Source organism: Orussus abietinus, unplaced genomic scaffold (assembly GCF_000612105.2).
Source record: "Orussus abietinus isolate OABI.00-Male unplaced genomic scaffold, Oabi_2.0 scaffold36, whole genome shotgun sequence".
Taxonomy (NCBI): domain Eukaryota; kingdom Metazoa; phylum Arthropoda; class Insecta; order Hymenoptera; family Orussidae; genus Orussus; species Orussus abietinus.
This window is the reverse complement of record NW_019394241.1, coordinates 650-13,296: the sequence shown is the minus strand read 5'-3', so window position 1 is coordinate 13,296 and position 12,647 is coordinate 650. Positions and strand designations below refer to the sequence as shown.

Here is a 12,647-nt window from a genome sequence, read left to right as displayed (position 1 = left end):
TAAAATTGCCTACAATTCGTGAGCTATTGCTCCAAATTCGTAACCATCGTCGACCGGAAATTATTGCGAGTTATAGAGATCCGATTGAATACAGATTTTACTCTTCTCGTTGTGAATAGTTAACTTCTTAAATATCTTATACCGTTAAATGAGAACATCGCAATTATCATAAATTAATAATTTCATTCACTGTAAACGCGAGCTATAATTGACACTTGAGTAAAAATCGAAAACTGCAGTACTGCAATTTATTGTTACTAAAGAGAGTTAGCGAGTTCTTAGAAACATACAATGGTTAAAATACCATACATGAAGGAGAGGAAAGAAAAATCGCAAATTTGCCCTAAACTATAATTTCAGATCTAAAAGGAATATGAAAGTGGTATCCGAAAGCTCAATCGTTCATGAAACTTTACTCCGAACTGGGTGTATCGAATCGTTTCAAACTTTACAACGTGAATATGGAAGGCCTAAGGTAGGTGCTGAAACTCATGAAATTTCATTTTTTATAATAATAAATTTCGAAAACATCTATAAACAAATTTTTAACGAATTAAAATTGTATGGGTGTCAGGACCATCTTTATGGCTTCTATAATCACATTTTCAAGTTTGAAACCATTCGGTAGATTCTATTCGTAGAAAAGTTTCATAAATTCCTCTTCTCGTCACTTTCACATCCCCTTAAGACCCTAAGTAACCGTTTTAGTTGGTCTCCCCGTCATGTGAAAACGTTTACTGTGGAAATATACCAATAAAGTAAGCGTTTCATTATACCTCAATGTGAGTACACAAAAGCACTCTTACACGTGAATATCTCACATATGGACTACGGAAATAGTAATTTAATTGGTATACGTATAAAACTTGGACAATTCAGACATGCACGAGAGTCTACACCGCCATCGTGTTTACCAACCATGTTATCCTATATCGAGATTTGAACTACTGCCTGCAATAGCTTCGCAAAAGTGAACAACCAAGAAGACGGTAACTTCACCCGTTAACAATTCAGTTTCAACCCGCCTTAACCCCTTGCTTTAGGATTTAAATTCCAATAGCGCGTGCCATAGACAAGAAAAATGTCGGTCATACATCGGGCCATTTCACGATTTGACTGAACGTTCAAAGTCTCATACGTTTAGCCCGATTGATATACCACGTCTCTCACACGTTTTGTTCACGTTCGGCCCGATTGATATACCACGTCTCTCACGCGATATTGTAGGTGAAGAGGTTAATTCTCGCCAAGCCGCCGCGAGCACCGCATCGCGCTGATATGTTCATTATCTGGGAAATCTCAACGTCCGTCATGTTCGCTTCGGCGAGGGGTATGCGCGTCGGTTCACGTAAATCCCTAGCTCGTGGCCGCGTAAGAGGTTCCGGTGATCAAGGGAGCCCGGACTCTTGATATCGCGAGGCCGCCCTCCGGGGGCACGCAATCGGCGGCACCGGGCCGGGCTTGAATGAACGCGTAACCTGGAAACCGTGACCAGGCTCGAAGTGGAGCGCGTGGGTGTTCCACTCGGTCGGGATCGAGTCCGAAAGCGGAAGGAAGAAGGCGGTGGTAGGTGGCGTATGATCACGCGAGACGGTGGACGTGAGGTGGTCGACGGACGTGAGCGTCGGGCGGCCCACGTGGCCACCACCGCGGGCCATCGCCAGGCGAGGGCGGCCGTGACGGGGAGCGCGACTCCTCGAAAGAGGGTGGTAGCTCGTCTTACTACCGGTTAGTTCACGGCCGGGCCGCCGGAATTGCCGCGGAGGCGCCGTGCGGCGCATACGGTATGCAGCGCGCCCGCGACTTCCCGATTGTTATTCCGCGACGGCAGCGCCCAAGCGGCACGTACCCGCACCCGCCGCTGGCGCTCGGCGCGTTCCGCATTCGGCCCAGGCGCGGTGGCGGCCCGCTCGACGCGACCGCTAGCGGCCACCGCCGCTAACTCCCGCCCGCCGGCCGAGTCCACGCGGCCACTTTCCGCGAACGCTCCTCCCTCTTCGTTCTTGACCTATTCTTTTCCCTCCGGTTGCCGGCCGCCCGGCAACGTGGCGACGTGGACGGTGACCCTGGCTTGGAAGTGGATGCTTAGCTGGTGGGTATGGGGAAAGCGGGAAAGAAATGTCGGCGGGTACTCCGTTCGGGCTCATACCCCGTTTTCGGAGAATGTTTAAGAACGTAATCCACTTTATGAGTAATGAACTTTGTTACGAAATACTGTGCATGGGTGTCTCCCTGCTTGGAGGCTAATCAATTCGTTAAGATGTTATGAAGGAAATGAGAAATTTAATCGAGGTCGATCAATTAAAATTCATCTGCACCCCTGTTTTGGTGGTAACGCCATTTTGAATACTCAAGCTGTAACATACACTGGCGCGTCACCTTACCGACATTTATATTTATGTCGAAGTCATTTACAGTCGGCGTTGATAATTATGCGAACTGAAGCGTTTCATATGTCATTTCGGTAAAGTAATGATGAAGCGATCGATGTAAAACTGTTGAAATCCCGCGAATTCATTATTCTAACGACTGTTTAGGACCAACGTCGCCATCTGTGACTCGATGTTTGCTCTAAAAACACCTGTCAGTCTAAGGAACTTATATTTGTTCCTTGGAAACTTGAAATGAAGTTTAATAGCCAAGTTTACGAGACGGAATTAGTTACTCGCTTCTAAATCGGCATGGATTATTATTCTAATTATGTCCTGTTTAAAGAATCATTACTTAATTGTTTCCACATGAATTGTATGTAAGCGGAATTGCAGATGGGTTGGTAAAACGTAAGGACGCGAAAGTATTACCAAATATGTGTGCAAGTTCAACAGGTTATATTTAAGTATGCTCACAGTTTTGAAGCAGCTCATATGTTTAATTCAATCATTATCCTTTTTTTAGTCTCATCGGTAATGTCTCTGACTTCAAGTGCTCTGTACAAGGGATACGACCGAGCGTTTTGCGTGCGCATGAAGTCGACATTAACGAAGAGGGGTTGCCATTTCAAGTCTTCCGGCTACCGAGTAAGTTCAAATAGATGGTAATTCAGTCACGGAAATTTCCTTCAATAGTTTACGAAGTTACTTGGCCCCTCTTTGGCAACCTCTGGCATACGCAAATGAAGAAAAATACCCTACTCAAAAATTAATTAAATCCTGGTTTATGCAATATATAATCACACGTGTACAGGGAAGAGTTGCCTATATCATACCGCTTTTTACAGTATTATTGTTATCAGTCCTAAACAACAAAATATCATTTCTTATTCATTTGTATCAATATCAATCAATATTGATCGAAATATGAGAGTTCGACGCCATTTTGGTTCTGGTCTGGGCTGAGTTAAACAATTTTTTCAAAAAATCCAAATTTTGAATGTGTCAGGACAATTCTTAGACGATCAGGAGTGATGTGTCAAAGTTTCGGACAGTTTGGTCTAATAACCTTAAAAAAAAGTGTTGTATTCGAATCGACTGATGTGAAGGGGATTTCACTTCACCTTAAGGAGATGTAAAAGTGGCACCCGAGATCAATTATTCATGAAATTTTTCTCTGAACTGGATATACCAAATCGCTTCAAACTTTATAATGTGAATATGAAGGCTACAAGGGAGGTCCTGACACCCACGAAATTTAATATTTTTTGTAATGTTTGCAATATCGATAGACAAATAAACAAAAATTAAAATTTCAGGGGTGTTGGGACCTTCCTTATAGCCTTCGTATTTACGTTGTGAAGCTTTAAACGATTCGGTACACCCAGTTTGGCGAAAAGTTTCATATTTAGGCGGCGGTATGATATCGGCAACTCTTCCCTGCGTGTTCTAAAATAATATTTCTCTAATTTATATACGGGGATGTCAGTTGAACCATTGTAAAAACTCATTGCAACTAAAGGAGTAAAAAGTAAATTAAGGATACTCCCTTTTTTTTTCATTAGTTCCTTAAGACTGTTAGGTTATTATAGTATTAATTGTGTTAATGTATTCTTAACAAATACAGGTTGTGCTACTACTTTGCCGACTGAGGCCACAGTACATGTTTAACCATACGAGGAAGTCTGCACCCCCTTTGATGGGCATGGTTGGCCTGGCGATAGCTCTTCCACCGCCCAGCGTCCACGAAATCCGTTTAGAAACAGACATGTTCGTCACTCGCATCAGCTTTGACTTCCGGATATCCTACTGCGAGCCAAAGTAAGTAAAAACGTCGAATATTTATGTTGCATATCGACCATTCTACAAGTAATGACAAAATTTGTAACCACACATCTAGTCACTTATTCAAATTATGGCCCAACGAGCACAAAATATCACAACTCAATCGTACGTTTTTGTAGGGCAACAAACATTCCTAAGATATTCTCAATTCGTAAATTATAAATACGCAATTTACTTGAACTATCACCAATCGTAATGGTTATGATAAAATTTCTTATTTGTCAGGGTGTCCGAACTACTGGACTACACAGCAGAGGAGTTAACAGGGAAAAATCTTTACGCGCTGTGCCATGGTGAAGATGCACATCGCCTTCGAAAGTCCCACGTCGACCGTAAGTTTAAAATCTTCTCTTAAACAGCACAATAAAAATGTAAAGCCCATAATGTTACGCGCCGTGGACAGGACCCGCAGTACGGCAACCTCGAAATGTCAGCAAACCGAAGTTCAAAACAGCGTCCAAAATAATTTAAACTTTAATTGCCGTTTTTAATTGCCGGAAGTCTGTCCAAATCTCAATGATTTACACGATGACAAGTCCGCAGCGAGTGCCTTTCGATTGCAGCTTAAGGTGAAGTGAAACACGTCGAGGAACTTCATCGACATCGATAAAGAAGATTTTTCTAAATGCCTACGTTGCCGAAGTTCTTTTTTATATTGACAGCTGTATCGAATTATATTGGGTATTGTACCAAATGGCATACTCCACCTGTCATTTTCGTATATTAATTATAAAGAAATCGAAGTGAAACCTCAGAAATCCCCTGGTTTCATGCTTTCTGGGGCCCTAATTGACTGCAGAGGGACCCCCTGCGCCATCTGTGATTTCCAGGTCGATTAATTTTTCACTCCGAGACCTCGCATTATCATCGTTTTGGCATAGAAGCGCATACAACACTTTTTTTGCCTTTATCCCGTTCAAATGCGAGTTTATCGATTACCAGAGTGTTCTAAATGATCGTGAAATTGTCCTGACCCTTTCGTTTCTCATATGAGAGCCTTCGAAAATTGTATATTGATCGAAATATGAGAGCTCGACGCCATTTTGTTTCTGGTCTGGGCTGTGTTAAACATTTTTTTTCCAATAATCCAAATTTTGATTGTGTCAGGACAATTCTTAGATGATCAGGTGTGTCAGATGTGTCAAAGTTTCGGACAGTTTGGTCTAATACCCTTAAAAAAAAGTGTTGTATTCGAATCGACTGATTTGGAGGGGGTTTCACTTCACCTTAACGCTTCGTTAAACCGATGTACCCGACGAGGTTTCTTCTCCCTGGGGCGAGATTTGAAAATACGGTACGCTGCAAAATGTTTTCTCGTTAAGATCCAAGGAAGGAGACGAGGAACGGTGATATATATATAAGAAGAAAAAGAAAGAAGAGAGAGAGGGAGAGAGTCGTTTCCCGCATCTGACTAGTCACGTGCTGCGCCTTTGCATTCGGCGTGACGGTACGCTTACAGCCCCAGGATTAGGTAATTGGTATGCAGAGAGGAACACGGAATGCCGGATGCGGCATCTCCAGCGAGTTATTACCTTCTCTCCCATTCCCACTCCGCATCACCGTACTTTACTCCTTCCATCCTTCACGGAGCGGCGGCCAGAAGCAGGGGAGAGAACGGAAAGGGTGTGGATTCTCCACCCTCTTTCTGCCTAGGTGTCCCTCGGAAACTCGTCTGGCGGTCGCGAGACCGTTTCCAGGATCTAATAGAATGGAAAAGCTGAAGAGTACTCGATGACTCCTTCGAGTCTTCCGGTTTCGGAAATTGCACCCTCTGAAACGCTCACCCGGATTTTTTTGTTCCATACAAGAAACATTAATGCTTAACTGAATTCATTTAACAGGTGCAATTGATTCGCTAGGCTAGACAGATATTTCACTGCCAGACATGTAGATTGCGTGCATTAAATAACGTAAATTGTGTCGCAGCTCCTCTTTACAGTTGCATCTTTTTAAATATCGGTCATCGAAGATCCTCAAGGTTTACTTCTATTAGCGTTCCCTTTTTACGAGTGGAAATCTAATTCTCCAAATTAATTTTCATGCAGTATTTAATTTGATCTTTGCGAATCTGTTGCAGTAATTAACAAGGGCCAAGTACTGACGCACTATTATCGGCTTATGAACAAAAGCGGAGGGTACACGTGGATGCAGACCTGTGCCACCGTAGTGTGCACTTCAAAGAATGCGGAAGAGCAGAACATAATTTGCGTCAACTATGTGATCAGGTGCGTCAAAGTTGGTCGCAACATTTTTAACTATCTTATATGGCAATACCAACTTATAAGACGTATCTGTCAAGAACCCGTACTATATTTGACTGACAATGAGAAATGTAATTTACACGCCATGTATCAGAGGATATCTGGATAAGTTTTATGGATATTCGACTCAAGGTTCTTTCCGATTATCACGTTTGAAATGCTTGACAGCGGATTTAATCTGGACAAACGGTTAGAATGTAGTTACGGAGTTTTCTCCGCCCGAACGCAGACTTTACGGAGTTATTACACTACTCGTTTATTTATAGCGGCCGAGAATACGAGAACCTCATCATGGATTGCTGCCAACTCGAGGACGGGGTGACAGGTGTAAAGCGGGAAGAGACCGCTGGCAACGATCCTGAAAATGGCTCGCCGGACGCTGACAGAGGAGGTAAGGATTGTTACTAGACCGCACCTACGTGCACCATACAAATAGATTAAAAGTAGGTCGTACTTTTATTTTTATTAGAGGAACGTCGTGAACAACTAATTATTTATGCTTCCTCTTTAAATGAATTGATGGTGAAGTGAAACCCCCTTCAAATCAGTCGATTCGAATATAACACTTTTTTTCAAGGGTATTAGACCAAACTGTCCGAAACTTTGACACATCTGACACACCTGATCATCTAAGAATTGTCCTGACACAATCAAAATTTGGATTATTGGAAAAAAATGTTTAACACAGCCCAGACCAGAAACAAAATGGCGTCGAGCTCTCATATTTCGATCAATATACAATTTTCGAAGGCTCTGATATGAGAAACGAAAGAGTCCGGACAATTTCACGATCATTTAGAACACTCTGGTAATCGATAAACTCGCATTTGAACGGAATAAAGGCAAAAAAAGTGTTGTATGCGCTTCTATGCTAAAACGATGGTAATACGAGGTCTCGGAGTGAAAATTTAGTTGACCTGGAGATCACAGATGGCGCAGAGGGCCGATATATCGGCCTCCGGCACTAAAAGGGTTAATAATAATACATAGTTCATTTATCTTTGTTTACAAGTGGAAAATATGATCAATGGTTCTCTCGGTGAAAACCTTCTTAATTGGATACGTTTCTGTACATTTTAGAAGGTCAAGGCAGTTCCGGCCCGACGAATCAGCACCCAGAGCATCCTCATCGGTCCCCACCGGAGGAAAGAGAAGATACCTCAGGATCGGAAGGCGAGCCTCGCGGGGGTAGACATCACGACAATGCAGTGCAACTGCAGCAGGAATCCCAATCCGCGGCGATAACGGGCAACTCTTTATCGCTAAAGTTGCGGGGTCACAAGAGAAAGCTCGCGGCCGAAGATGAGAGCAGTTCCGGGGAGGAGGAAGACGAAGAAGAGACAACGGGGAAGGCTCCCTCGGGCAAAAGCCACGCCCTGAGTCCCGCGTCTTCGAGCCACTCCGTACCCCCGGCGGAACAGGTATTAAGGGCCAGCCCGAAGGTGCATCAAGCCGACGGAGGAAACGCGGATGGGTCCAAGGTATCCGGGGCCTCCGTGAAGGACCTGGAGCAGGCGATGTCGAAGCACCTACCGGGCGCCGCGATGAACAAGCCCGACTCCCCCGTGCTGCATCAACCGACCGACTTCAGCACGGACGCGTTGCTGAAGCAGCAACAACAACGGAGCACTATCCAGTGGATAGGCGCCCACCACCACCTGGGTCATTTGAACCCGCAGCAGTCGTCGGCGGCGAGTGCACCTCTGCCGGCGTCGGCGCTGTTGCGGCAGCTCTACGCGAACCGCGAGAGCGTCATCAGGGCTAACGTGCACGGGATCGCAACCAGTGGTGCACGGACTTCCGGGGGGACCGGGACCTACTACGGGGGAGACACGGGGGCGCAAAGCGGCCCCCTGCCGACGCCTCCGGGCTCGGAGGGTTCCTCGACCTACGGCGAGCATCAGTTTGTGCTTTCGGGACATAACCAGAAAGGTGCCGCCGGTGGAGGCGGCGGGCCCGCGGCCAGCAGTGGGCCCGACGCCTTCACCAGCCTGGTCTCCTCCTACTCGGCTGCGGGCGGCTACGCGGTCGACTACCACTCGGCCATGACGCCGCCTTCGTCCGTGTCGCCGCGCGACAAGCAGCAGCACCAGCAGCAGTTGCACTCGGCCAGCGTGGTCAGCAGCTACGAGAGCTCCGTTTACGGCGAGCCGGTGCTGCGCCATCAGTACGAGCCGGCCCAGCCCCTGCCTCTGAAGCCACAGGTCTACTCGGCGGCGGTCCACCCCAGCGCCCTCGACGCCGCCGCGGCCTACGCCGCGAGCAGCCTCGGCGAGCAGGCCCAGTTCTATCACCACCCGGCCGCTGGACCCGGGTTCCACCTATACCACCCCACCGCCAACAAATCCGCCACCAATGGCTGGTACAGCTCGGCCTCCTAGTAGTACGGCCTGGGGAAGAAGCGGCGCGTGGCGGCGCGTACTTAACTTGCTGGAAACGAACCCAAAGTCCCCCTCCCCCCACCCGTGCATATCAGCCTCTCCTACGCCTCCTCGTCTTCTGCGTGCGGGGCTTCCCGCGCTCTTCGAGCGTCGCCCTCGTTCCCGTCGACCCCGAGTCGAGCGCCCCTTGTAATATAAACGAATCGGCGCCTTCGGCCGCCGTCAAACGGCAGAGGCGCTCCTCCAAGGAAATGCCGCACACGACTGTCGTAGGCTACCCGCGGATTCTGGCCAGGACTTGTCGCCGACACGGTGGCTTTGGCCAGTCGGAAGAGTGCCAACGCGGGGCTCACGATTTTGTATTATAATTACACACGTTGTGAGAGGCACTTCCCGAGTCTGGGAGGATTAGGCTTTTTATTAGGCGTCTGGCGTGCCGACACGTTCGCGCCTCGTCTACGTTCTTTCGTTCGCCGGAAGAGCTCTGTGCAATCGTCAATCTCAATCCTTTAAGTTGAGCTGTAGATACGTTTTGGTGGCATTATTTGTCATTTTTTGTTTTTTTTTTTTCTATTTTATTTAGCTCACGGTGCCACGTCTGCGGAGTGTAGGCTGTGTATTGTATTACTTTATGCAGAAATGAGCGGGGAGATGTTCATACTCTTCAGTTCATAGTTCATACGATGTCATGGACCACGAGTCCTCTAGAGCTCGTGTCTACGATGCTAGAACTCGATTTTGAACCGGCATCGTGAAATTGTATTCACGCATGCGCATCACGTGCTCGTAGTGCTCGTCTTCGGCTCGCTCACGCTGATTGCAAAAGGACTCATTTTACCTTCCTAGTACATAATGTACTACTATTTCATAAATCTACGACAAAATGTACGTCATTAAAGATTGAAAGGCTCATCAACCGAACAGGCTCGAACAAATGTCGGTGGAATCAAGTACACAGTTTTAAATATGAGTGCACACCTAAGGCTATGGCTATACCGCAGCCGATCAGATCTGTTCAGCTTAAACCCGATTCTACCGAACCTAGATTCTACCGGAAAAAAAAAAACACTTCTTATAAACGTGGCTACATTTTGACCATATCTGGGACAGGATTGTAAATGTGCTATCGGTAGTATTTTTATCATTTTTATTATTTCAATGGGCTAACGATACTATTGACGGCGATGTACAGAATCTCGCTTCCGATTTAATCTGATAGACAAAGTGTAGCCGCATCTAGATATAAAGTCTACGCTATAGCCGAGCAGATCATGCCAGACCAGACCAGATCACTTCAGACAGAACAAACGTATTACTTTTTATGGGTGTGGCTATACTGCACCCGAATGTAATCTGATCTAATGGACCTAATGTAGCCATGGTCATAAGAAGTAATACGTTTGTTTCTGTTGTAATTGACCTGGTCTGGTCTGGTCTGGTCTGATCACCTGTAGTATAGCCACAGCCTAAGAAGTAACATGTTTCAGTCGGATCTGATCAGGTTCAGTTTGGTTTGATGTAAAAGGATCTGATCGATTATAATATAGCCATAGGTTTGATACAACGGAATTACGGTTTCACTTCCGGATTTTTTTCGATACCAATAGATCTTATGTACTTCAGGATTAAGAAATCTGGCATACACTCCCGCAGACGCACCATTATACTCAAATAGAAGCAAATTCTTCATCGACTTTGTCAACATTTACGAGGCCAATGAATCAATCATTATCTACGCTCCGGTCAACCGGTGGGAACGTTTCAACTTTTATTGTTCCCAATTACATCTAATAGCGTACCGTTGTCATCAAAAGGTTATCTTCTGTGTCGTCGAACCAACGCATGATGTGAGAAGAGTTTGCATTAATTTATGTTGTTTATTGTTGGTTTGACAAAAGTACTAGCCGCCCATGCAGTATTTTCTTCTCTTACATCGATTAAGCGAAACTGAAGCTTTCGGTGGCAATTGTACAAGTACACTCTTACCCCTTCGTACGGAGGGAAAAGAATTCCTTCGTGGGAAAAGGTTCATTTAATAGCCAATAACATTGTGCATAAAATGTCACAGAACCAAATTAATGCATTCTTTCTCTTTGTTACTTAAATACGCATAGTTATATGATGTTATGTACATATTCATGTAGGTATACATATACATATTTAATACGCTTCTGATATTGCTTCCAAGGAATGGATTTCTAGGTAACAATTATCTGAACTCCGTTCAACAATAGAGCCCGGTCGAAATCAATCTTACACAGAATCAATCGCATCTTCAATCGTTTATGTATAAAACGCTGTGATTGTATTGTAATAAAACGTTCGTACCGTTCCTCTGTTGATAACATTTCCTAAATTTGTAAGGCGCGTACACATCTGAACGTGAACGCGTACGAGGCAAGGGGAGGCAAAACGAATGCCTCGTACGGGTTCGTGTTCTGATGTGTACCTGGATTTTTGGTTGCGAATTAGATTATTTGAGGCAACAATCGAGGCATTTTTGTAGATGACATTTGTACTGCCGGATCATAAGTCGAACCAATCCGAGGCAATTTGCCGCGCCTCGATTGCTCATCCACATTTGTATGCTCGTTCTGCCTCGCCTTACCTCGTACACTGACAAGGAAACATTCCCAAGTGTCCGCCCCCAATCTTATTGATTTTCATATACGTTGAAGAACACAAAAATCTAAGAGACACGTGTTTTTTTTATATCTGCAATGGTCCACATTTAAGGGGTATTTCTTCATTTTTTTGTGAGCAATCACATCGCGTAAGTGGAACTTAAGTAGAAGTGCTTGTTTAATAGATATTACAAAAAAATGTCGCCTGAAGGGTAGTTCACCCTCTTGGGGGGGTGTAGCATTGCTGAAAAATATTGTGTTTTCACCGTCCTTATACAGAATACGTTTATACCAAGTTTCGTCGAAATCCCTCAACTGCTTCTACGAAAATTATTATAAAAATCGAATTTTCGACAAACTTTAGGGGGATGTTTCACCCCTTAAATGTGGACGATTGCAGATATAAAAAATACACGTGTCTCTTAGATTTTTGTGTTCTTCAACATATATGAAAATCAATAAGATCGGAGACGGTCACTTGGGAATGTTTCCTTGTGAGTGACATCAATGCCCTCCCATCCTGCACAGGCGATGCCGTATTTGCAGGGGAGGCATTCATGTCCGCCACTGTACGTGTCGCGTTCAGGTGTGTGCGCGCCTATAGACATCGGAAATAATTCGATTATGAAGACATTCGTTTTTTACAAGAAGGATATTTAATTCGAACCTTTAGCAGTCGTTACTTTGCGAAAATAGTATTTTTTTATATTTCAGCAGAATATAGAACGTCTGTAAGGGTGAACGTTTTAAGATGAACTGATAATAAATTTCCTGAGACCTTTTTAAAGACATTAATTGTTTAGTCTGATAACTCAACCGCGGTATTTTTTAATTAACTTGCTGTTTTCCAAGTGAAACGAGTATTTCGTCCCAACGTACGAAAATTCAACATATCGGCGAGAAAAGAACGACGTGGAGAAGAAAATTGCACGAAAGTTCCGAATTTACGAGGAACCTGAATGTTTCATAATAAATTCGAACGAACGAATTTTCCGACAATTGTATAAATCTTGTAATTAAACATTTAGCACAGTGCAGTAGTTATGTATATCGATAGCAAAGAGCGGGAGTTCATGCGACAGCGAGGTGTGATATATGGAATAAAATGTTATCACGCTATGCTTTGTTTTTATTTAATATTTTATAGTTTCAGTGAATACATGATTG

The 12,647-nt window shown here is 44.7% G+C and overlaps 1 protein-coding gene across 1 annotated transcript in view; it reads left to right on the top strand.

The window, feature by feature from the left end:
- LOC105695862 (protein trachealess) overlaps positions 1 to 11,546 on the top strand; it is a 31,882-nt gene extending 20,336 nt beyond the window's left edge. The window contains exons 5-10 of the mRNA XM_023432285.1: positions 2,896 to 3,017; positions 3,997 to 4,190; positions 4,440 to 4,546; positions 6,292 to 6,439; positions 6,742 to 6,866; positions 7,556 to 11,546. Of these exons, the coding sequence (XP_023288053.1) occupies positions 2,896 to 3,017; positions 3,997 to 4,190; positions 4,440 to 4,546; positions 6,292 to 6,439; positions 6,742 to 6,866; positions 7,556 to 8,856 (1,997 nt within the window). The 3' untranslated portion in view covers positions 8,857 to 11,546. The remainder of the gene's footprint in view (positions 1 to 2,895; positions 3,018 to 3,996; positions 4,191 to 4,439; positions 4,547 to 6,291; positions 6,440 to 6,741; positions 6,867 to 7,555) is intronic.
- The last annotated feature ends 1,101 nt before the right edge of the window (positions 11,547 to 12,647 follow it).